Here is a 22076-nt window from a genome sequence, read left to right as displayed (position 1 = left end):
GCAACGAAGAGGAGCCCCCGCTCGCCGCAACTAGAGAAAACCCTGCACGCAGCAACGAAGACCCAATGCAGCCATAAATACATAAATAAATAAATAAGTTACAAATCCAAATTCTAATCTGTATTGCAGGACAGATGGCTCAGGCCTACGGTACCCAGAGCCGCCCTTCCCTCTTCTTAACCAGCTCGCTCAGGTTGCCCCTCCTGATGTGACATCCCTATGCCTGGGTCAGATAAGCCATCTGAATGACTAACCCAGATACTCGCATTCTCCAGCACACAATGCACCAGAGAGATCACAGCAAGTATTCTTTTCTGATGATCCCTTTCACGGATCCACAGAAGCAGTAAAGCTGAAAAGCTACTATTGGCTGATATCAATTTCTGACCTCTCACCCTAAAGACAGTTCTCAGCTTCTGACTAACTCACACAAGCTCCTTTTTACCATCCTGTTCTTTTTCAAGGAAATCTTATCTGGAAACACCTATAAAGATAGACAACGAGATTAAGTTCTTTTATACTTACTTAAAACATCATTTTTAGGGATTTGGAAGCAAAAGTAGGTAAGGAAGAGGTTAGAAGTCAAGGAAAAGTTTACTTGAGGGAAAAAGTCAGTTTTGTCTCCAGCTAGAGCCTACGGCAAAAAGTGGCCTTCTGGACTGACTCTCCATGGCAGCAGGAGATGGGAGAGCAAGGACTTGACAGATGGCACTATAGAAGGGCTTACACAAGCTATGCTCACAAAGGCTCACAAATGTTGCTTCTCTGTGGCAATCCCTGAAGGACATTCGACAAATCAAACCACTAAGTTTCCTTTAGAAAAAACAATCAGACACTCTCTTTCTCTTCCCCTTTCATCATTATGAACCAACGATAATTGAGGCTTCTTCTGCTGCTTGGGCAATCACAGCCATCCCCAGTCTCTGACAATGCAGTTCATTTTGCCAGCGTTAACAGTTAATAGAACTAATCGTTCTATTGGTTGGTATGGGGGGAAAAATCCACTTCTATGAGAATGCCATGCAAAGCAGTACTCTGAACGGGATTCCAGCCGCTGGGTAAAATACAAGCCCTGCTTGTGCCTAAAAGGAGTGAGCCTTCAACAAGTTTCTAAATACAATGTAAATTCAAGGCTTAGAGGCTAAGGCCCTTTTGAGCTGTGCTGGATTACTGCAGAAATCCGACAGGGGAGTGCAATGTGACTCTATGGCAAAGACAGATCCAGGCTCTGAAACGGGGAACTAGAACCTCGGTGCGGGGCTGTTCCTGGGTTGGTCAGGAGCGCCTTATGAAGAGGACAGTACCCTTTGACCACCGTCTTTCGGCGTGTCTAACCGTCTTGCTTTCACACAGTTTCCCTTAACACTTTTCATCACAGTTTTTGCAACCAACACCATTTCAACATATTACCTTAAAAGTTACTGGAGAGACACCACTTTTGAAGAATGTACTCAGGAGGAGTAACTGCACTTCCTGTTCCCTCCCAGCTGTTTCTGCTCCTTTGGCCTCTTGGGTGAGTTGCCTGGCTTCCCTTACAATCCTACCTCACCCCCACTGAGGTCTAAACATGAGACCAAGAAACTACTCAGGCAGGATCATGAAAGTCAAAGGAGCTCTGGCAAGTTAACTGCAGACCTCTCAGTAAAATATCTACTCTAGCTGAAGCTAGAGGGCATATGATCTTCCTTTGAAATTGAGAATACAGAGATAACTCTCCCGTTTGAGAAGGCCTCTCCATGAAATTTGAACAAAGGCTGTTAGAGGAATCTGGTCATTTTTTTTTTTTTTTTTTTACAAACAAGCAGACTCCAGCATTCAACCTACCAAAGACCTTAAATTTTTCATGAAGTCAGTGTGACCCACCCTTACAGATTTCTCTATCCTAGACTCTACCTGCCCATTCACGGTCCCCAATGATGATTCGATCACAGAGGTCACACAGGTGATAACTTCTCTTGTTCTCAGTTTCACTGCTTGGCATCTTTACTGGAGTAGCTGCAGGTTTGTGGCCCTGAAAAAAAAAAGGCAGGGATGGGGGAGAAGCATTTGATTCAAAGAGATTTGGATATTATACTCTGATATTAAGAGGAGTGAGATTTTCCCAAGATTCCTTTTTCTCATCCCAGAGAGCAGGTGGGCTGTGAAGAGATTTTAACAACAACCTTTCTGAAAGTGAAAGTAGAAATGCAGCCTCCAGGGATTTAAAAGCAGCCTTCTGCTCTATTCCAAGGAAAAGAATGCTTGGTTCCCAGAATAGCAACAAAGGTGTCAGCAAAGGAAAGCTTTGTGAAAACCAGACAATAGACAGTACCATGATTAATAGTCACCTGGATGAAACTTCGCACAATTTCAAGAGCAGGTTCAAGAACAGACTCTTCCCACTTCGAGACGTCAGACACTTCTAGGCCATATACTGGGGGAACACTGGGACCAGGTCCTAATGACGACAAAGAAAAGCTGTGAGAGGTCAGCCTCCAAGACCCAATCTATTCTGCTCCTAGGACTCCAAAATCCTCAAGGGAAACATATGGGGTCAAAGAAATAAACATTCTGACCATGCCATTCAATCTAACCAGAAACATGAACCAAACAGCTACACACAATCCAAGAAAGACCCAGAAGGTTGACTGGTCTGCAGCCAATAAGTCTAGCTGTATAATCCAGAGTCTCAGGTGTAGGATCTTCCAGATCAGTCAGGAAAACAATATAGAGTAACAGCTCTAGTGACCACTGTATGGGCTACAATATAAAGGTAGCACGTGACAGGAGGCAATTAGCAGCTTGAAGTGAGTGCCTGTTCTAAGGTCCATATCATCTTACAGTGATGTCATTCTGTGGCAAAAGAGTTCACAGCTTTCTTTAGTCCCAGGTTTGTATACATCCCTTCAGCAGTCTAGCATTCACGAAACTCATTAATACCATACTGATAATCATGGGCTGGTAACAGCAGAGTATCAACCAGTGAGCTGCTGAATCTGAAAATTAGAAAAAAGCCTTGGAATTGAACTAGTTGAGCCCTGTCTCTAAGAAACAGATCTAGAGGAGTATTCAAGAAATACCCTTTGGTGAATACTTCTGAAGGGAGATAAGACTGGAGGTAGCCGCAAGTATAGCTATAAGCATTTCATCCATCTGAGCCAACTACGTTTAGTCTCTGCTGGTAGCTTCCCCAGTATGTGGATACACTAAATTGCCTTCCACATCCAGGTTAAGTCAGTTGCCTAAAGGCAAAGAGCATTGCCCCATGGACAAAAACATCAAAGTCCTCAGAATGCCAACGGCTGGCAGGTGCTGGCCTTTTGATAGTGCCAACCACAAATAAGATTCTTCATAAACTGGACTGGGCTGCACCTGCCACCACACGGAAAGGTGAGACTGGGAGGGTGCAGGCAGCACCCACAGCACACCTGGCCTTGGCTAAGCTCTGCACCTGTTTCCAGGCCACTCTATATTTTCCTTTCCCCTCTAAGTCCTTTGTTGGGCTTCTGTGCCCTGTCTAAGTACCTTTCAACAAGTTCTCGGCTCCCAGCTGCTATTTCTGGCTTGGGTCCAAGGCCAAGCTGGGGTGGGGAAGTCCCTCTGGCTTCTTGCCAGAACCTTACCCCAGCAGACCAGCCCGTGGCCAATCACACACGGCTCCTGATTTACAGGGCAGCTGTGCCTTTCACCCTAGCACCAGGACTGCGCCGGCATACACATGAATGAGGACCGGGCATACGATGCCATCGAGCCCTCATGACTCAGAGATGGGGGAGTTATTGTGGCTTTACCACAGGAAGAAGTTCCAAATCATTATCCCAAAAACCCATCTTTTGTTACAGACTAATTGTTAGCCCTGCGGAGAAGAGAAGCTGCATTAGAAATTTGTAGTAGGGAACTTTGTTTCAGCTGACACAAAGACTTCTATCTAAAAGGACATGCAGAGAAAGCAAGGTAAGTAGAAGAAAGTGTAAAAAGCCCCTTGGTGTGAGAACTACACTGGAGAGCTCTAGCAGAGGGTGAGAACTGAGAGAGAGATCCAAGGGTCAACAACATGGCCCAAGGTGTTTCTGTTCAGAGGCACTGAGAGGAGGGTGAGACCTCAGCTGTGCGTATCTGTAACTGAAAGCAGAAATCCAATGGCAAAAGGTAAACAGGGATGATTCAAAAGCATATTAAAAAAGGGCCCAAAAGATAAAACTAGGGTTTCACTTATGCTTAATCTCCTTTAAATAATCTCCTTTTAGCTCATAACCACACAATTTCTTACCCGAGGCCCAATACTAATGCTGTCCAGCTAAAGTTATAACTAAAGGAAATAAGAAGCATGGTGTAAAGCTGAGCGTGGACTTCAGAGTCTGGCCCGCATTCAGTACTCTACTGCTTATTAGCTAGGGAAATTTTGGCAAGTTATTTAACTTCTCTAAGCCTCTATTTACTTATCTGCAAAAAGAAAAGAATACCACCCACCTTGAAGGCTCAGTAACATGTATGACACCAAATTTAGTGCTAAGGATGCAGTACAGGGTCCAATGAATGAGAATTTCGTTCCCTTTTCCTTAAAAGTGCTGTTCAACTGAAGTTAGAGCTGCAGCTGCCTGAAGCACTATGTATCTGAACACAGAAGCGATGCTGGGAGAATTGGTGAAAGTTTTGTCTTTTTATACTACTTATCTGGCCCCCAAACCATTTTAATTAGGAAAGCCTCCCTACGGAAATCTGACTGTTCTTCAGGTACAAAATCTGAAGCTAAAAACAACCCTGAGCACCAACTCCGCTAAGAAGGTATTGCTATTTTGTTCTTCCCTGTCTGCAGCCAGCACTCATGTGTTCAAGGCTTAAGGCAGATTCTTCCTGGGGAAGAACTGTTTTCTGAGGCATCACAGGAAAACACCCCTGGACAATCACTTATGCAAAACCCCCCAGGTCAGGTCCCAAATCTTAGAACAGATCCAGAAACTAAAGTTCACTTTCTGGGTGAGCTGAGAACATCTATGTTCCACCGAAAGCAGACCCAAGGCATCAGGAAAAACAAGGACACTTACTGCTCAAAAAACGGTTTTTAATCCATCGGTTTTGCTTCCGGGCATATCTCTTAGTCACTTGTTTCAGAGCCTCAATACCTGAAAGACAAGGTAGATATAAGAACCTCTATCTAACCACTTCTCACTCTGCTGAAAGGAAGGCTCATCCAGCCCAGCGTTAGAGAAAACTAGCCACGTCAGCACACTGGTGGATACTTGGTAGGTGAAAATCTCAATTCTGAGCTGAAGGCCGTTTGGGTCTCTTTTAGCCTCAGCTCCTTCTCAGGCCATAGCAGCAGGACACTCTGTCACCCAAGGATGTCCAAGGCTAGGTTAGATGGAGAATTCACACCTTTCTTTAGGAGCTGGTTTCTAGTCTCTGGTGTGCACTTTCCCTCAGTGATCAGGTACTCGTGAAATTCCTTGAAGCCAATTGATTGGAAGATACCATGTTGATAGTCCTGGCTGGGAACAGGAGAGCATCAGCAGATGAGCCATTGAATCTGAAAGCTAGCAGGGCACTGGAGATGATCTAGCTGAGCCATTTCATCTCATAGATGAGGAAACTGAGATCCTTAGCAGTTACTACCCTCTGAAATCCTTCCTCCACCTTCCCCCACCAGCTCCCAGGTTACTTCCCTTGAAAATTAACTTCTGGGAATGTCTGAGATTAGAAAATTGCAACTGTAACAAGTACACCAAACCTCCTCCCAATGATGAAGGGTAGCAAACAAGTAGATCCAAAGCCAGTATTATATGTTTACGGTCTTTTGACCGTAAGCAAGGGGTGGAGAGTAGGTGAAAGTAATAGCCAAATTCTCACCTGTTTTCCACAATTTTCTTCTCATTATAGCGTCTGTGAAAATCTCTTAGTTCATCCAAGAGCCCAGCGGCGAGCATGTTATCCACCCTCTTATCCAAGCGCTCATCTAGAACTTGAATCAAATTAACCCATCAACCAGCAAGCCTGCCGAAGGTGTGTACTATACATGATGAATGCATAGGCTGCCATAAAGAAGAGAATTTGTTCAAATGGAAGAAAAGGTTCAGAGTCCAAAGATTATACAATAATTCATAATTATATTTAGTCACACTTAAAGCTCGGCAATTCCAATAAAAACAGCCAGAATGAGGCATGTCTTCTTATGTAAAGAGCACACAATTACAGCTACTAGGAACAACAAATATTTTATTCTTGTATGGAATGTATATCCATTGTTTATTTTAGAGGCAGCTGAGAGCCCCGTTTTACTCTTACTTTTTTCCATTATATTTGTTACTCTAACTTTATGCTATTTCATATTTAAGAACTCTCAGATGACACCTTAAATAGGAATGAAAAACTTTAAACCAAAGCCATCCTAAGTATATCTTGAACTACTGAGCCAGACAAAGGAGCAGAGTGAGAGATGATAATCATTCCAATGTGGCCAAACACAGCTTTATTATGAATCAGATACCACTGCTGGATGCTGCACTGTAACACATGTTTTTATTTACAAAATGTTCATTATTAAAACATTACCTTTTTCTATAACCTTACAATTTAAGTTTGAGATAATATAATCTGAGATTAATTTAACAAATTTCCACCATTTCAATTATGCTCTTCTACATCTCTGCCATTGCTATTTCTTGGCTTACAATGATAATAACCTTTTTTTCTACCTTCCTAGAAAGTTTGCATTTATTGAGGACTCACCACGTGCCAGGCACATTCTGAGCACTTCGCATGTATTATTAATTCATCTAATCCTCAACGAAGCTATGAGATATGTATTATTATTATCATCCCCATTTTATAGAAGAGAAAAGTGGGACACAGAAAGGTAAACCAACTTGCCTTAAAACTCACATAGCCAGAGACGATGGAGCAGGAATTTGAATCCAGACAGTCTGGCTCAGAGACATGTTCTTAATCACTAAACTATACCGCCTGTTCCCCTAACGATCTCATTTTTCTAGACCTAGCTCATAAGTTACCTTTACAAATTGGTCCCCAGAAAATGCTCATCATCCCTTCTCTGTGGCCCCACAGCACCTTCTAGCCCAGCGTTTATCACAACAGAGTATCTACCTCGTTATTTGTTGCCCAACTAGACCGGAAGCTCCTTAAGGGCAGCTACTGTCTACATTCATCTCTGAAATCCAAGTACTATGTAGAACACTTGGCAGTTCATTGAATGCTTGCTGTTATATTTGTTGCATAAAGAAGTTACTATTATCACAGGGCATTAGCAAAAAACCAAAAAGAAATACTATCAGTTAGCTAGCTAACCATCATTCCCACTTCTCAGGCCTACTGATTCCAAAATAATCAGTGATCCAGGCTTTAGCCAGAGAGTCAGATCTCCTTCCACAGGAGACTTCCTTCTCTTTCTCCTTTGGATTTTCTCTGGATGGCAGTCTCTTTCCCATCCCATCTTATCTCATCCTCATCTTACACTAATCTTTTTTTTTTTTTTTTTTTCGGTACGCGGGCCTCTCACTGTTGTGGCCTCTCCCGTTGTGGAGCACAGGCTCCGGACGCGCAGGCTCAGCAGCCATGGCTCACGGGCCCAGCCGCTCCGCGGCACGTGGGATCTTCCCGGACCGGGGCATGAACCCGTGTCCCCTGCACCAGCAGGCAGACTCTCAACCACTGCGCCACCAGGGAAGCCCTATACTAATCTTATACTCAACTCATGTTATACTAATGCCAGGGCTACCTTTACCTGCTTTCCAGAAAGATAATGGCACTGTGTCTTACTAAGTCAATGAATAATGATCATGATAATAAAATGAATAGCTAACACTTGTTTAGTGCTTATTATGAGCCACTCAGAGTTCTAAAGCATTTTTTTTCAAAACAACTTTTTATTGAAGTATAGTTGATTTACTCTGAAGATTTTATATACAGTAATGTATTACTATAAGCTCTGTCTCAGATTAACTCTAGGACACCAAAGGACTTTTACCTGTCTGTTCAGCATGAAGCCAGAGGATGCACGGGTTAGGGAACTTCAGAGGGCCTCCAAGGGGACCACCACCTTCCTCGGAATGTTGACGATGAAGAAATTCACTATGAGAGATTCCTGTTTCTTCAAACACTTGCAAGCTCCTAAGTCATTTGAAAGGGGAGGGTGGGCACACCCATAACAACCATTAGGAAATATTAATTCTCAAGTGAAACAGGGGAGAGGCTATTTATTATAGAATACCTCACTGTCATTTTCACTGCATAAGCCCCTGAACACACGAAGGTCTGGGGTTACTGCAAACCTATAGCTACTCAGAAAAGCGTTCTAAAGAAAACTTTAGGTAAAGAAAGAAATAAAACTATTCTAAACATATATAAAATTTTCTGAAATCAGTTAAACAGGTTCAGAAACAACAGGTTTCTACTACACAAAGAGAACAGGACATATTCACTTTCGGGTAAGCAGTAAAAGCTTGTCTGGGACACTTTGCTATAAGCCAACAAGTCTAGTCTCGCTGGAATGCCTTTCCCACAGTACAAAAGTATGCTGTATATCCAGCTCATCAACTTTCTTTTTAAGTATGTCTAAAATTAATGAAAAATGCTTCTGACTGATTCAGTACTCTACTAGCACAAAGATCACTGGAGAAAGAACTACACACTTATTCTTAAGCCACTATCCACTCCGTCAGCATCTATTATGTTATGCAGCACTAGGTAATTTAACTCTCAAATCTATACTCTACCACTCTGGGTGATTGCAACTTATCAGCTTGAAAGTGATCTTTCCCTTCCTGATCCAATTCTACTTCCTGAAACCCTAACACAAGAGTAGAGACCCCTCGTCTTTCCCTATCACTGGTCACTCAGAGAGGACCTAAGAGGGAAAAATGTAATAGATATCTTACTTATCTGGAGGCTAGAATACAGCCTGAAACTAAAAGAAAGATGAAAGAAGTCCTCCAATCTTCTTTTAGAGACTCTAGAGCTCTTGCTTAGAACCTACTGTTCTTACGAAAACACATTCTCAACTCATTACTAGTTTAGAAGTCGCAAAATAAGGAGAAATGATAAGAACTGATTAATAAAAGGAGCAGATAGTAACAACCAAGCTCTAGACTCATACCATAAAACGATACAAAAATGAATGTTCATCAGAGTGCCCCTGAGTTTTCCAAAAAGTTTTTGGAAGATTTCTATTTAACTGTTTAAAAATAAAGTGTTTGGATACTGGAAAGTATAAACTTCATTTATCTAGAATATGTATTATCAACAGGGTGACACTGCCCTCAAGGGAGCCAAAAAACCTTAGATATTACAATGATGTGTGGCGCTCTCCCAAAATCTTATTCTTCAGCATTAAAATTTCATTGAGGGGAGGGAGGGAAGCACAATTAGGAAAAAAATTTCTAAAAAGGCTTCAGGGGCAGGGGGGATAATAGAAAAGGATTAAGAAACACCGATCTAGAATGCTCATTTGAGTGTAATACTTCATAACCCCTGTCAATACCAAATGTTCCTATAAATATCTAATGTGTATAACCATCCATATAGTAGGTCCTCTACTCTGCCAGATAAGGTATCGCTTCCGGCACTACAGAAAAGTACACCTCAGTGGTGATCACTTTGTAATGTACAGAAATATCAAATCACTATGTTGTGCACTAGGAATCAACATAGTGTTCTAGATCAATTATACTTCAAAACAAACAAACTCATAGAAAAAGAAATCAGATGTGTGGTTACCAGAGGCTGGGGGTGGGGGAAGGGGGAACTGGATGAAGGCAGTCAAAAGGTACAAACTCCCAGTTACAAGATAAATAAGTACTAGGTATGTAATGTACAACATGATAAATATAACTAACACTGCTGTATGCTATACATGAAAGTTAAGAGTGAGGCCTGAGAGTTCTCATAACAAGAAAAAATCTTTTTCTTTTATTTTGTGTCTATGTAATAAGTACACTAAACTTATTGTGGTAATAATTTAATGATATACATAAGGAAAATCATTATGCTGTACACCTTAAACTTACACAGTGCTGTATGTCAATTATATCTCAATAAAACTAGAAGAAAAAAATAGATTAAATGACTGATAAAATGAAGATGCAGTCAGAAGTGAACAGAATATGGAGCCAATGAAGATGCATATTTACGGAGGAAAAAATAAACCATCTAATCTTAGGAAGGAAGGGAGGGAGGGAGGGATGGAAGGAAGGGAAGGAGGGACGGAGGGAGGGAGAGAGGGAAGGAGGGAGGGAAGGAGGGAAGAAGGAAGGAAGGAAGAAAGAAAAGTATACCTAACACACGAGGCTGCAATTTCAAAGCAACCTAACAAAACATGGTTAATGAACTAATAAGGTCATCTCTCTCTTCCCTTCAAGAAAGTCTCCATGTGTAAAGGTGAACTGATCTATAAGACAGTTTATAAAACCTGTCTCCCACTGGGCAAGCTGCTGGGGCAGAACTCAGCATTGCACAATCAATTATGAAACCTAAATCACAATGTCAGCTGACTGCATGCCAGAAAAAATGTATATGAAAACTGTTATAAAAGCAAAGATCAAATAGAAAATGAAGCAAGATTACATAGGCCCTAGGGAAAAACTGTACTGTATTATGCATTTTAAATGTAACAACAACAAAGTAGGGTGCAACTATTTATTGAGGGAGTTGGACTGAGGCAATAACTCTGGGCCTCCTAACCTCCTAACCTGCTGAGGTAAAACACATCAATCTCCACTAACTGCTATTACCAAACCTGTCTCACCAGGCACACTTAACAACTGACCGCCCTCTAACGCTGAAGGGGCCTGGCGCCAGCTGGCTCCCGGCTTTCTTACCTGGCCACTTTGCGCTTGTCATGTGGGTGCAGCTTGGCAGCCATTTCTGGGTCCACCTGGCTTAGGCGTTTGTGGAGCGCATGGCCATCCTCCTTTTCAAGCTCAACTTTCTGGTCAATCACTTTCTCAGTGCCCATCTCCCAGGGCTATTAAATGAAGGTTTAGTAGTAAATTTAATTCAAAAATTCAACAAACACTGAAACACTGTATGTGCCAGGCACTTTACTAAGTGTTCAGGAACACAGAATAGAGATGAATCAGAAGATCTTGCCATATAGTGAGAGACAGATCATAAACAGAAAATTCCAATACACCATGGTAGTGCTGTGAGGCCACAGTAAGCAAAGAGGAAAGAGGACTAGGTGTCTAGGGAAGTATTCAGGGAGTACAAGCTACCCAGGCTAACACATCTATATTAACACATCCAGGAGTCTAGTCTTCTCAACAAGTATAACCAAAGAGTGGACCAGAATTTCCAGCACATTATAGTTTGCAAAGTCCCACCCTACGCAATAGCATCTCTGTAAGAATGGTTAGTGTCAGATATCTCCCTGACATATAGATTGTTTCAGCCAGGAAATGCTGAATCAGACTAACGTACTGTTAACTTACATGGAGATGCTAATTAATCCACAGAGGAGCATTTTTCCCACACACAGCCCCTGTCCTTAGGCCAGCCTGAAGAAGCACACTTCACATATGGAGGGGGCATTTGCTTCAGAATATTAAGTAGGAAAGTTAGTACAGTTGCTGAGTATAAGAAACACGCAAAAGTCAACTTTCCTCCCATTAAAATTAGCGGGCAAGAAAGAAGAACCCATTTCCTCATTGAATTACAAGTGAACTAAACATACCTTAGCATTGACAAGAACTTTCCAGAGCAGAGCCTCAATGTAATAATTGGTTCCTCCCACGACAATAGGAATTTTATCTCGGGAAAATATATCTTCAATGTGAATGTTAAGAAAGACATCAAAATATTAATATCAAGAAGAAAATCTGACTCACTTGGAAGTAGGGTATTAGTAAGAAACCACATTCGTCATATTTTTGATACTAGTCTTCACTGTTTCTCATGAGTTCTCAGAATCATTTCCTATCAGTTCTGGAGGGACTTGCATAAACCAGAGACAGATGCATGATGGTAATTCCTTCCAATTCGAGAACTTTCTAGGCCTTGCTGCTAAAACTCAAAGCTTGCTTAGTATTCAAAATTAGCTTAACAAGCACAAGCCTAAGGACTCTCACAGAATTAAGTGTCAACTGCTCAGGAAGCCACCAAGATGATGTCCACTGTGTGACTTTGCCTTCTAAGGCAAATTACAAACTGGTTTCTCTAAGCCGTAGTTCTTAGACTCAGTCTTCACCATTTTGTAGCAGTAGTGTACATTTCAGCCACTTGAGACTCTACCAGATGAACTGGGAAGCACAGGCTATGAAGACAAATAGATTTCAATTACCAGCTCCAACACTCAGCAAGTCATTCAACTTGTCTGAGCTTCAGTTTTCTCACCTGTAAAATCCTCATGAGTTTTTTTTTTAATTAATTTAATTAATTTATTTATTTTTGGCTGTGTTGGGTCTCCATTGCTGCGCGTGGGCTTTCTCTAGTTGTGGTGATCGGGGGCTACTCTTCGTTGTGGTGCACGGGCTTCTCATTGCAGTGGCTTCTCTTGTTGTGGAGCATGGGCTGTAGGCTCATGGGCTTCAGTAGTTGTGGCTCACAGGCTCTCGAGCGCAGGCTCAGTAGCTGTGGCGCACGGCTCCGAGGCACGTGGGATCTTCCCAGACCAGGGCTTGAACCTGTGTCGCCTGCATTGGCAGGTGGATTCTTAACCACTGCGTCACCACAGAAGTCCCTCATGAGTTCTTATGAGCATTACACGTGACAGTGCAAATAAAATCCCTAAGACAATGCCTGAAATATTTTTTTCAACTGAGTAAGCACTCAATTTAGTCATTACTGTTTTTACACCACTGCTACTTGGAATTTTTCTCTTTAGAATCTCTGTTGAACAGATAATTATCTGCTTTAAGAAGGGCTTTCCTTCTGAGAATAACTGATAAAGAGACTTTCAACCCAGATAAAGACTCATTTACACACTTCTTCCCCTTGCCAGCCAGTCTGTGGGCGTAGAGATAGATGACCTCTTTTCTGACAGAAGTCCTCTATAAGAGGTTGGGGTAGGGTGGGGAGAAAGATGTTACTAATCAAGGAGCATAAGGAAGAAACGTGTCTATTCGTTTTTTAAAAAGAGAAACAAATTCTATATCCCCCCCCCTATAAATTAAGTATAAGAAACATACAATTACACAGTAATTGTAATAAAACTTCAAATATATAATCTGACTAACAAAGGGAAAGGAAGAAAGGAAAATAAAAGGGGAAGGCGAAATGGTGAGATACCAGAAGGGAGAGGTGGAAAAGAGGGAGGGAGATGGGATAGGAGTTATTTGGTGGGAAAAGGTTTAACATGTTTGCCCAAGCCATGAAACAACTGTGATCCTAAGCAAAAACCTTTCTCTCTGGGCCTCAGTATCTACTACCCTCACCTGTCAAATCGAGAAGGTTGATCGAATACTTCTTAAGGTACTTTCAGTTCTGACACTCTGATTCTAGGTTCTTACTTAAATTCACAAATCTCCAATCCTCTAAGTGATCTGATTAAGTCATCCCCTGTTGCTGCTGTCCTTTAACTCTTTTAATTAGCTCTCCACTTTCCATCAGTCGTTTCTGAACAACTGACCTGTCTTACAGCAACAATGTTCATTTGGTGATATGTTGTTTTTTTTTTTTTTTTTGTGGTACGTGGGCCTCTCACTGTTGTGGCCTCTCCCGTTGCGGAGCACAGGCTCCAGACGCGCAGGCCCAGCGGCCATGGCTCACGGGCCTAGCCGCTCCGCGGCATGTGGGATCTTCCCAGACCGGGGCACGAACCTGCGTCCCCTGCATCGGCAGGCGGACTCTCAACCACTGCGCCACCAAGGAAGCCTGGTGATATGTTTTAATGTGCAAAGGGCTTTCATATACATTACTTCATCTGACACAAGTGCCTTATAAAGCAGGTAGGGCAAGAATTATTATCTGCGTTTTAATCTCTGCCCACTTGATAGGCAAAAAAATATTATCTCATTATTTTGATTTGCATGGCCTCGATTAACAGCAATGGTAAACTCTTTTTCATGTTTATCACCATTTATATTTCTTCCTTTGTGAATCACTACTCATGCTCTTTAAGTATTTTTTGAGTTCTTCATATGTTAAGTATACTAATGTTACAGATATTTTTCCCCTGGTTTATAGTCTGTTTTTGTTGTTGTTTTCAAATTTTTTATTTTTTGGCCACATCTAGTCTGTTTTTAATTTTGTTTCTAGTGAGCTGGGTTATTTTTAATTATAAAATATTCAGTACATACAAAAGAACATATGCAGCATATGTAAATAATAAAGCCTAAAAATAAAACAAATACTCATGAACCCAATGTAAGAAAGTGAACATTATCAATTCTTTTGAAGCTTCCTATGTAGTAATTCCCATCACAACCCCTTACTGCCCCTCTCTGAGGGAACCACTGTCTTGAATTGTTTTGTGTATTGTTTGTTTTTCATCATTCCCTTGCTTTTCTTTACATTATTACTGATGTATATAAAACCCTAAACAACATATTGGTTAACTTTGCTTGCTTTTTAACTTTTATAATAAATGGTATGACCATGTATGTATCCTTCTATAATCTCCCGCATTTCATGTTGTTTCTGAGATTCTTCCCCATTGACTGATGCATGTAACTGCAACTTATTCATTTTCACTGCTGAAAAAGTACTTATATGAACAAAGCACATTTTATACATTCTTCTGTAAGTAGGAATCTGGGTATTTATATGTTTTTGCTGTTAAGAGCAATAATGTTAAAATTAGATCTACCACCTATCTCCTGGTAGACTTGTGGCAAGGCTTCTCTAGGGTAGATACCTAGGAATTGAAATGGTTGAAATACTTTCTTGCCAGTACAAATTCTTAATTCTAACATATCCAAATCTAGCTGTTTTCCTCAAAAAAACCCAAAAAACAAAACAAAACAAAACAAAAAACTATTATGGCATAGATAGATGGTAGTGATGGCTGCAAAACAATGTGAATATATTTAAGACTACTGAACTATACACTTATAAATGGTTAAGACGGTAATTTTTATGTATACTTTAACACAATAAAAAGGAAAAATTGAATTAAAAAATCCTTAAAAAAAAAAAAAAAGACTAGATCTACAAAGTCCTTCCCTACTCTAAAATCACATAACTACTCAATTATATGTTATCCCATTTGTTTCAGTTTCGTTTAAAAAAAATACATATTTACTTAACTCTGAAATCCATCTGGAATTTATGTCCATATAATAAGGAACTGATTTTTTTTCCAAAAATAATTAACTGTTCCAGGAATAATTATTAACTACTACATTCCTTCTCCACTGCTTTGAAACGCCACCTTGATCGTAAGCTAAATATATACATCCATTTGAATTTGTATCTGACTTTTCTAATCTGTGCCATAAATTTGTCTAGTATTATGTAAGTTCCATGCTATTATAATTATTATGAATTTTCAATATGTTTTAATATGTAGCAGTCCAGATATTAAAGGCAGTTTGGACATTAAAATATAAGGGCAGCCCCCCACCCCTTATGTTATTCTTTTTTCCAAAATTTCCTGGTGTTACCCAGAACTATTTTTTCCTAATCCCTTTGGAATTCTAACTATAATTCCATTATATTTATAAATTAATTTCTTATCCCCATTTAAAGGTGGGAAAGTGAAGCTCAGTGGGGTAAACGCCTTACCCAATTAAATTTTTGTGGTCAGACGAGGCAGTTCTAAAACTAGGACATGGATTTTCTGGCTCCTAAATCAGTGTTCTCTCCACTAAAACAGCACCTCTCAAATTTTAATATGCATGTGAATCACCTGCGACTCTATTTAAATGCAGATTCTGATTCGGTAGGTCTAGAATGAGGCCCAAATTCAGCACTTCTATAAGCTCCCAAGTGATGCTGATGCTGCAGTCTAAGGACAAGACTCAGAGTAGCAAGAACACTATATCTTTTCAATCCGAACAGTTCTCATGAGGATGCTACTATTGACCTTGGGTACCTCTGCTTAGGAGAAATTGTCACGAGGAAGAAAACTTTCTTGGCTTGGGCTGCCTTGCAGCCACCAAGCCTAGTTGCTGTCTTTCCTAAGGATATCAGAGCAGTTGCTTTGTTCCTGAAGTCCACCACTGTGTAATTTGTCACAAGAGGATCCACAAAGCTGATCATGTGGTGCCGGCACATTCTCTGCTCTTGGGCAGAAACCTTGTTGGTGATGATGTCTAGGCCTTCATAAACCTAGGGGAAAGAAGATTAGCATGAGAAAGTCATCTATCTCCATAAGATGCACACTTGATGGGCAGAAATGGTGATCTATTCCTCCCTGCAGCCAAACACTTGACTGACCCAAAGCACCAGGGGAAATGTGTTATAACCAGAGCACAGCCAGATCCACATAACCCAAGACAAAGGAAACAAAAGAAAACAGAACATTGGCTTTCTTAACAAATAGTGGCTATTAACTCAGACTTAAAGATAAAAAGTATATGTAAATCGGTGCCCAAATAAGAACTAACTCTGCAAGATTAACTGGAGGTTCTTTGGCCTGAACGTCAAGCATTTAGAAGTGGGCAGGTTGTTACTACTTAACACAAGTCTCCAGAAAGGTAACATTTTGCATTGCTCATAGTTCTACTTCAAATGCTTAGATATTTTTTGGATTTAAATGCTCTGAAAGGTTTTTAGAATTTGTAAAAGATTGGCTCCATTTGTGGAGAAGTGGCCTATCTACAAAGATATATATATAAAACACACACATACACACTTTGAAGTCAGAACCCCTAATACTGCTGAACTGTAGTAGAACAGTGTGCCAAATTACTGCTCAGGAGGTCAGCAAATACAGTCTAAATACTCAAAGGCAATATCCTGTCTGTAAGCTCTTGATCTGCCAATTAAACTAAAAAGTTCAAGTGTACTTTTTCTAAATGCAAGGTCGCAGATGGAGAACAGATCTGAAAATACTAGTTTGAAAATAGGGATGAATGCTTTGAGATTAAATGTTCTCTCTGTAATCACTGATTCTACAGGGAGCACTGAATGAACAAATAATAAGTTCCACAGAGCCCATAGAGACGTTAAGAACATTTTAATCTCACATTTCCCTTTACTTGTATGGGTGTCAAATAAGTACAGTACAGTATAATGGTTAGGAGGAAGGACCCTGGTGCCAGGCTGCCTCAGATCAATTCCTAGCTCTGCCACTTACTAGTTATTTGTACTTGGAGGAGTCAGTTACTAACCTCTGCGTGTCTTAATACCTCATCAGTAAAATGAGGAGAATAATATCTATCTCATTTGGTTGTTGTGTAAATTAAATGTTGTGTAAGTTAATACATGTAAAGAACTTAGTTTTTGCCTGGCAGATGGTAAATACTATATAAGGGTCACTATATTACTACCCATATTACTACCATCAATACTATCACAACAACACAAGAAGAATGGGAAATAATTTTAGTGTCACTATCACTCTGAGGCCTCTGTGCTCCTAGCTACTGAGGTTACTTACTCAACAAGGATATAAGCTATCTTCAAGCAAAAAGAAAATTGTTAATTAGTAAGACAGCACACAAGAATCTAAAAAAAAGGTGGATATATGTATATGTATAACTGATTCAGTTTGCTGTACACCTGAAACACATTGTAAATCTATACTGCAATAAAAATTTTTTAAAAAGAAACAAAAGAAACCTTATAGTACAACTTTCTTTGAAATAAATAAATCAACAAAACAGCCCTCTTAAAAAAAAAACAAAACCAAAAAACAAAAGAAAACAACACACAGAAAATATATAAATAGAGCCATAGAGAAAGAACTAGCTTTGCCTTTAACTAACTCATCTATCTGTGCCTGACAAGAGAACTGCATTCTTACACCTGAACACTGATGGAATCTTAAATCATAGGGTGTTCTTTTCCCTGTATCTTGAACAAGACTTCCTTCAAACATTAGACCACAGTATACAGTAGGGTACACTGTATACTGTGGTCTTCTGTGCAAATTAAGAAAACTAAAGGAGGGAAAAAGAATTAATAATTGTGTGTGCCTCTCCTTCTTTTCCCACAGCCTTCAGTTGGCTCTATTGAAGCTTAGATTCCAAATGACCCAATGTTAAAGAATCAAGCAACAACTTGATTTTGCCAAAAGAGGACTTCTGACCTCTGTAAATAGATTCTCATTTTTAACACTGAGATAAACGTTAAGAAAATGTATAGTTGCAAATGTATAATTACCAGCCCCCACCTCCAAAAAAGCCAAAATGTAAACATCTCTACCAGCACATTCTATCAGATACGTAGATAAATTTTAAGATATATTTTCATCCTGTGTTCTGCCTTTAGGTGTATCTTCTAGAGCCCCTTAAAATGGCCAGTTTTAACAGATAAACACATAAACATAAATCAAACAGAGGGGACTTCCCTGGTGGTGCAGTGGTTAAGAATCTGCCTGTCAATGCAGGGGACATGGCTTCGAGCCCTGGTCCAGGAAGATCCCACATGCCGCGGAGCAACTAAGCCCGTGTGCCACAACTACGGAGCCTGCGCTCTAGAGCCCGTGAGTCACAACTACTGAGCCCACATGCCACAACTACTGAAGCCCGCGCACCTAGAGCCCACGCTCTGCAACGAAGAGAAGTACCACAATGAGAAGCCCGAGCACCGCAACAAAGAGTAGCCCTCTGCTCGCAACTCGAGCAGCAACGAAGACCCAACACAGCCAAAAATAAGTAAATAAATTTATTAAAAGAATAATAATAAATCAAACAGAAGGTAACCCTAGAACTAAGCTCACCTTATTTGCTGAAGGAAGTAGCCTAATGTACTGTTTATGGTATATATACAAATGTCAGTGAATATCAGGAAGAAGAGCATTAACGGTTTAAAAAAAACAGAGTTCTTGCTGGTAGAGTGAACAAACTAAAACTTGTAACTGAATCTTGGTTAACAATGTAAACTGTCATCTCTGAGTGACCTGTTAACCCTTTGTTTCCTGTACCATCAGATTAAAAGAAACTGAGCATCAAGATATAGGTGATACAAACTAGGTATCTGATGATAAAAGAATTATTGTTAACTTTTAGGTATAATATGCTTTTATGGTTATGTTAAAAAAAGAGTCCTTAACTTTGAGGTATACAGTATTTTGAAGTACATACAAATGAAAGTATATGATGTCTTTTTTAAAAAAAGAAATCAGGGGGGCTTCCCTGGTGGCGCAGTTGTTGAGAGTCCGCCTGCCGATGCAGGGGACACGGGTTCGTGCCCCGGTCCGGGAAGATCCCACATGCCGCAGAGCGACTGGGCCCGGGAGCCATAGCCGCTGAGCCTGCGCATCCGGAGCCTGTGCTCCGCAACGGGAGAAGCCACAACAGTGGGAAGCCCGCATACCGAAAAAAAAAAAAAAAAAAAAAAAAAAAAAAAAGAAATCAGGGGACTTCCCTGGCAGTCCAGTGGTTAAGACTTCACCTTCCAATGCAGGGGGAGTGGGTTTGATCCCTGGTCGGGGAGCTAAGATCCCACATGCCTCAAGGCCAGAAAACCAAAACGTAAAACAGAAGCTATATTGTAACAAATTCAATAAAGACTTTAAAAATGGTCCACATCAAAAAAATCTTTAAAAAAATAAATTTTAAAAAAGAAAAAAGAAATAGGAGCTGCATAGGTAAAGGATTAGTGGTTGCCAGAGGTGGGGACATGGGGTGGGCAAAACAGATGAAGGCAGTCAGAAAGCACAAACTTCCAGTTATAAAATAAATAAGTCACAAGGCTATAATGTACAGCATGGTTAATAATACCGCTATTGCATATTTGAAAGTTGCTAAGAGTAAATGTGAAATTTCATCCCAAGGAAAAACTAATTCTGTAACTATGAGCGGTGATGGATGTTAACTATACTTATCATGGTGATCATTTCACAATATATACAGATGTCAAATCATTTTGTTGTACACCTGAAACTAATATAATGTTGTATGTCAACATTTATACCTCAATTAAAAAATATTAGAGGTAATTCAAGGCTATGTCTATAATGATGTTGCTTCACTCTTTTCCAATATAATATGACTTCTTTTGACAGGTACTGATATGCTGTTATAGTTGTGTTTACAAATGACGAGGCAGCTTGTGATCATAGTAACTGTGTATTGTTAACAAGCAAGAAGGCAAGGGTAGATGAAGGCATATGTAAAGTATATCTATACCTGCACTGTACAAGAGCAAGAATGATGCTGAGAAAATACTTGTTAATAACGACACAAGAGGTATGGATCACTGAATCAAATACACAGCTATGATGCAAGTAAAATTCACAATACACTACTTATATTATAACATTGTTTTATGCTTTATTTTGCTTTAACAGAAAAAAAAGAAAGTTTATATATTATAAATCAACTATACTTCAATTTAAAAATTAATTCGTTTTAAGTTTATGATGACTGGGGTCTGCGTTCCAATAGTGGGGGAGGAAGGACAGATTATAATTGGAACAAGATTAGACAAGTGTTCATAATTATTGAGGCTAGGTGACAGATATATGGGAGTTCAACTACTATTCGCTCTATTTTTTTATATATTGGGAAATTTCCATAACGAAAGGAGTCTTTAAAAATTTTTGGAAGCACTTCACACCCATTAGGATGGCTATTATTAAAAAAACAAAACAAAACAGAAAATAACAGATGTTGGTGAGGATGTAGAGAAACTGGAATTCCTGTGCACTGTTGGTGGGAATGTAAAATGATGCAGCTATGGAAAACAGTACGGCAGTTCCTCAAAAAATGAAAAGTAGAATTACCATATGATTCAGCAATTCCGCTTCTCGGTATGTACTCATGAGAACTGAAAGCAGGGAGTTGAACAGATATATATATACACCCATGTTTATAGCAGCATTTTTCACAACAGCCAAAAGGTAGAAGCAACCCAAGTGTCCATCAGAGATAAATGGATAAACAAATGTGTTCTATACTTACAATGGAAGATTATTCAGCCTTAAAAAGCAAGGAAATTCTGACATGGATGAATTTGCTATGACATGGATGAACCCCAAAGACGTTATGCTAAGTGAAGTAAGCCAGTCACAAAAGGACAAATATTATGATTCCACTTATATGACACACATAGAATAGTCAAATTTTGAAACAGAAAGTAGAGTGGTGGTTGCCAGGGGCTGGGGCAGAGAGGAATGGTAGCTTAGTGTATAATGGGTACAGAATTTCAGTCTGGGAAGAGGAAAAAAGTTCTGGAGATGGAGAATGATAATGGTTGCAGAACAACCTGAATGTGCTTAATGCCACTGAAATGGTTGGTAAAATGGTAAGTTTTACATATTATGTATATTTTCCCATAACTTTAAAAAGACTTGATGATAGGTTTTAGATACAATGAGAAACCAGTGAAAATTAGCAAAATAAAATTAAAATGTCAAAGATTTGTTGAATTTTTCAATTCTTTTGAATATATACCCAGAAGTAGAATTGCTGAATCATACGGTATTTTTCAAAATTATTGAGAGGGCTGGTAGTGCTCTATTTCTTGAACTGAGTTGTGGTTACACAGGTATTTTCACTTTTTGATAATTTATTGAACTGTGCAGTTATGAATTATGTGTTTTATGGTGCACATTATTTATCAATTAAAATCATACTGCTAGGCCAAAAAGCAAAAACAGAGCAATATTTTATATATTTGCATTAAGGATAAATATCTAAACAAACCTAGAAACCAATCAGCTTTATAAATGTCACATTTGGTCCATATTCTTATTGTAAATGCCACAATTGGGCTTATAATTTTATTACCTGTCTAGAAAGCATCATTGCACGAGAACAGGTTTGTAGCTGACTGCCTGACATTTTGTCTATTTTCCGTCTTTAATTATAGTTTCAGTGTGACTCTACCTATAGCATAGTCAGCTCTAGGTGCTAGAAGAACTAAAAGGATCTGTGTTATCTTTTAAAGGCAGCACTTCACTCTGTTCCATTTCCCATTCTCCCAGAGGACACCTGTGATCTGTGTACATAGAAATGACTAGATAAAATGCTTCTCTGCACAAATCAGATTTCGACAATACTAAGGGAACTCTGGCCTCTTTGTAAGACTTGATAACT

The 22076-nt window shown here is 39.8% G+C and overlaps 1 protein-coding gene across 1 annotated transcript in view; it reads right to left on the bottom strand.

Moving 5' to 3' along the window:
* The window catches only part of TRIT1 (tRNA isopentenyltransferase 1), a 43747-nt gene that overhangs the window by 1487 nt on the left and 20184 nt on the right, over positions 1–22076 (bottom strand). The window contains exons 2-10 of the mRNA XM_030868224.2: positions 16057–16197; positions 11663–11761; positions 10809–10954; positions 7961–8103; positions 5827–5938; positions 5356–5468; positions 5025–5102; positions 2328–2437; positions 1894–2011 (exon numbers count right to left, since the gene is read on the bottom strand). Of these exons, the coding sequence (XP_030724084.1) occupies positions 1894–2011; positions 2328–2437; positions 5025–5102; positions 5356–5468; positions 5827–5938; positions 7961–8103; positions 10809–10954; positions 11663–11761; positions 16057–16197 (1060 nt within the window). The remainder of the gene's footprint in view (positions 1–1893; positions 2012–2327; positions 2438–5024; positions 5103–5355; positions 5469–5826; positions 5939–7960; positions 8104–10808; positions 10955–11662; positions 11762–16056; positions 16198–22076) is intronic.

Source organism: Globicephala melas, chromosome 1 (genome assembly GCF_963455315.2).
Source record: "Globicephala melas chromosome 1, mGloMel1.2, whole genome shotgun sequence".
NCBI lineage: Eukaryota > Metazoa > Chordata > Mammalia > Artiodactyla > Delphinidae > Globicephala > Globicephala melas.
This window is presented reverse-complemented; position numbering and strand designations above follow the sequence as displayed.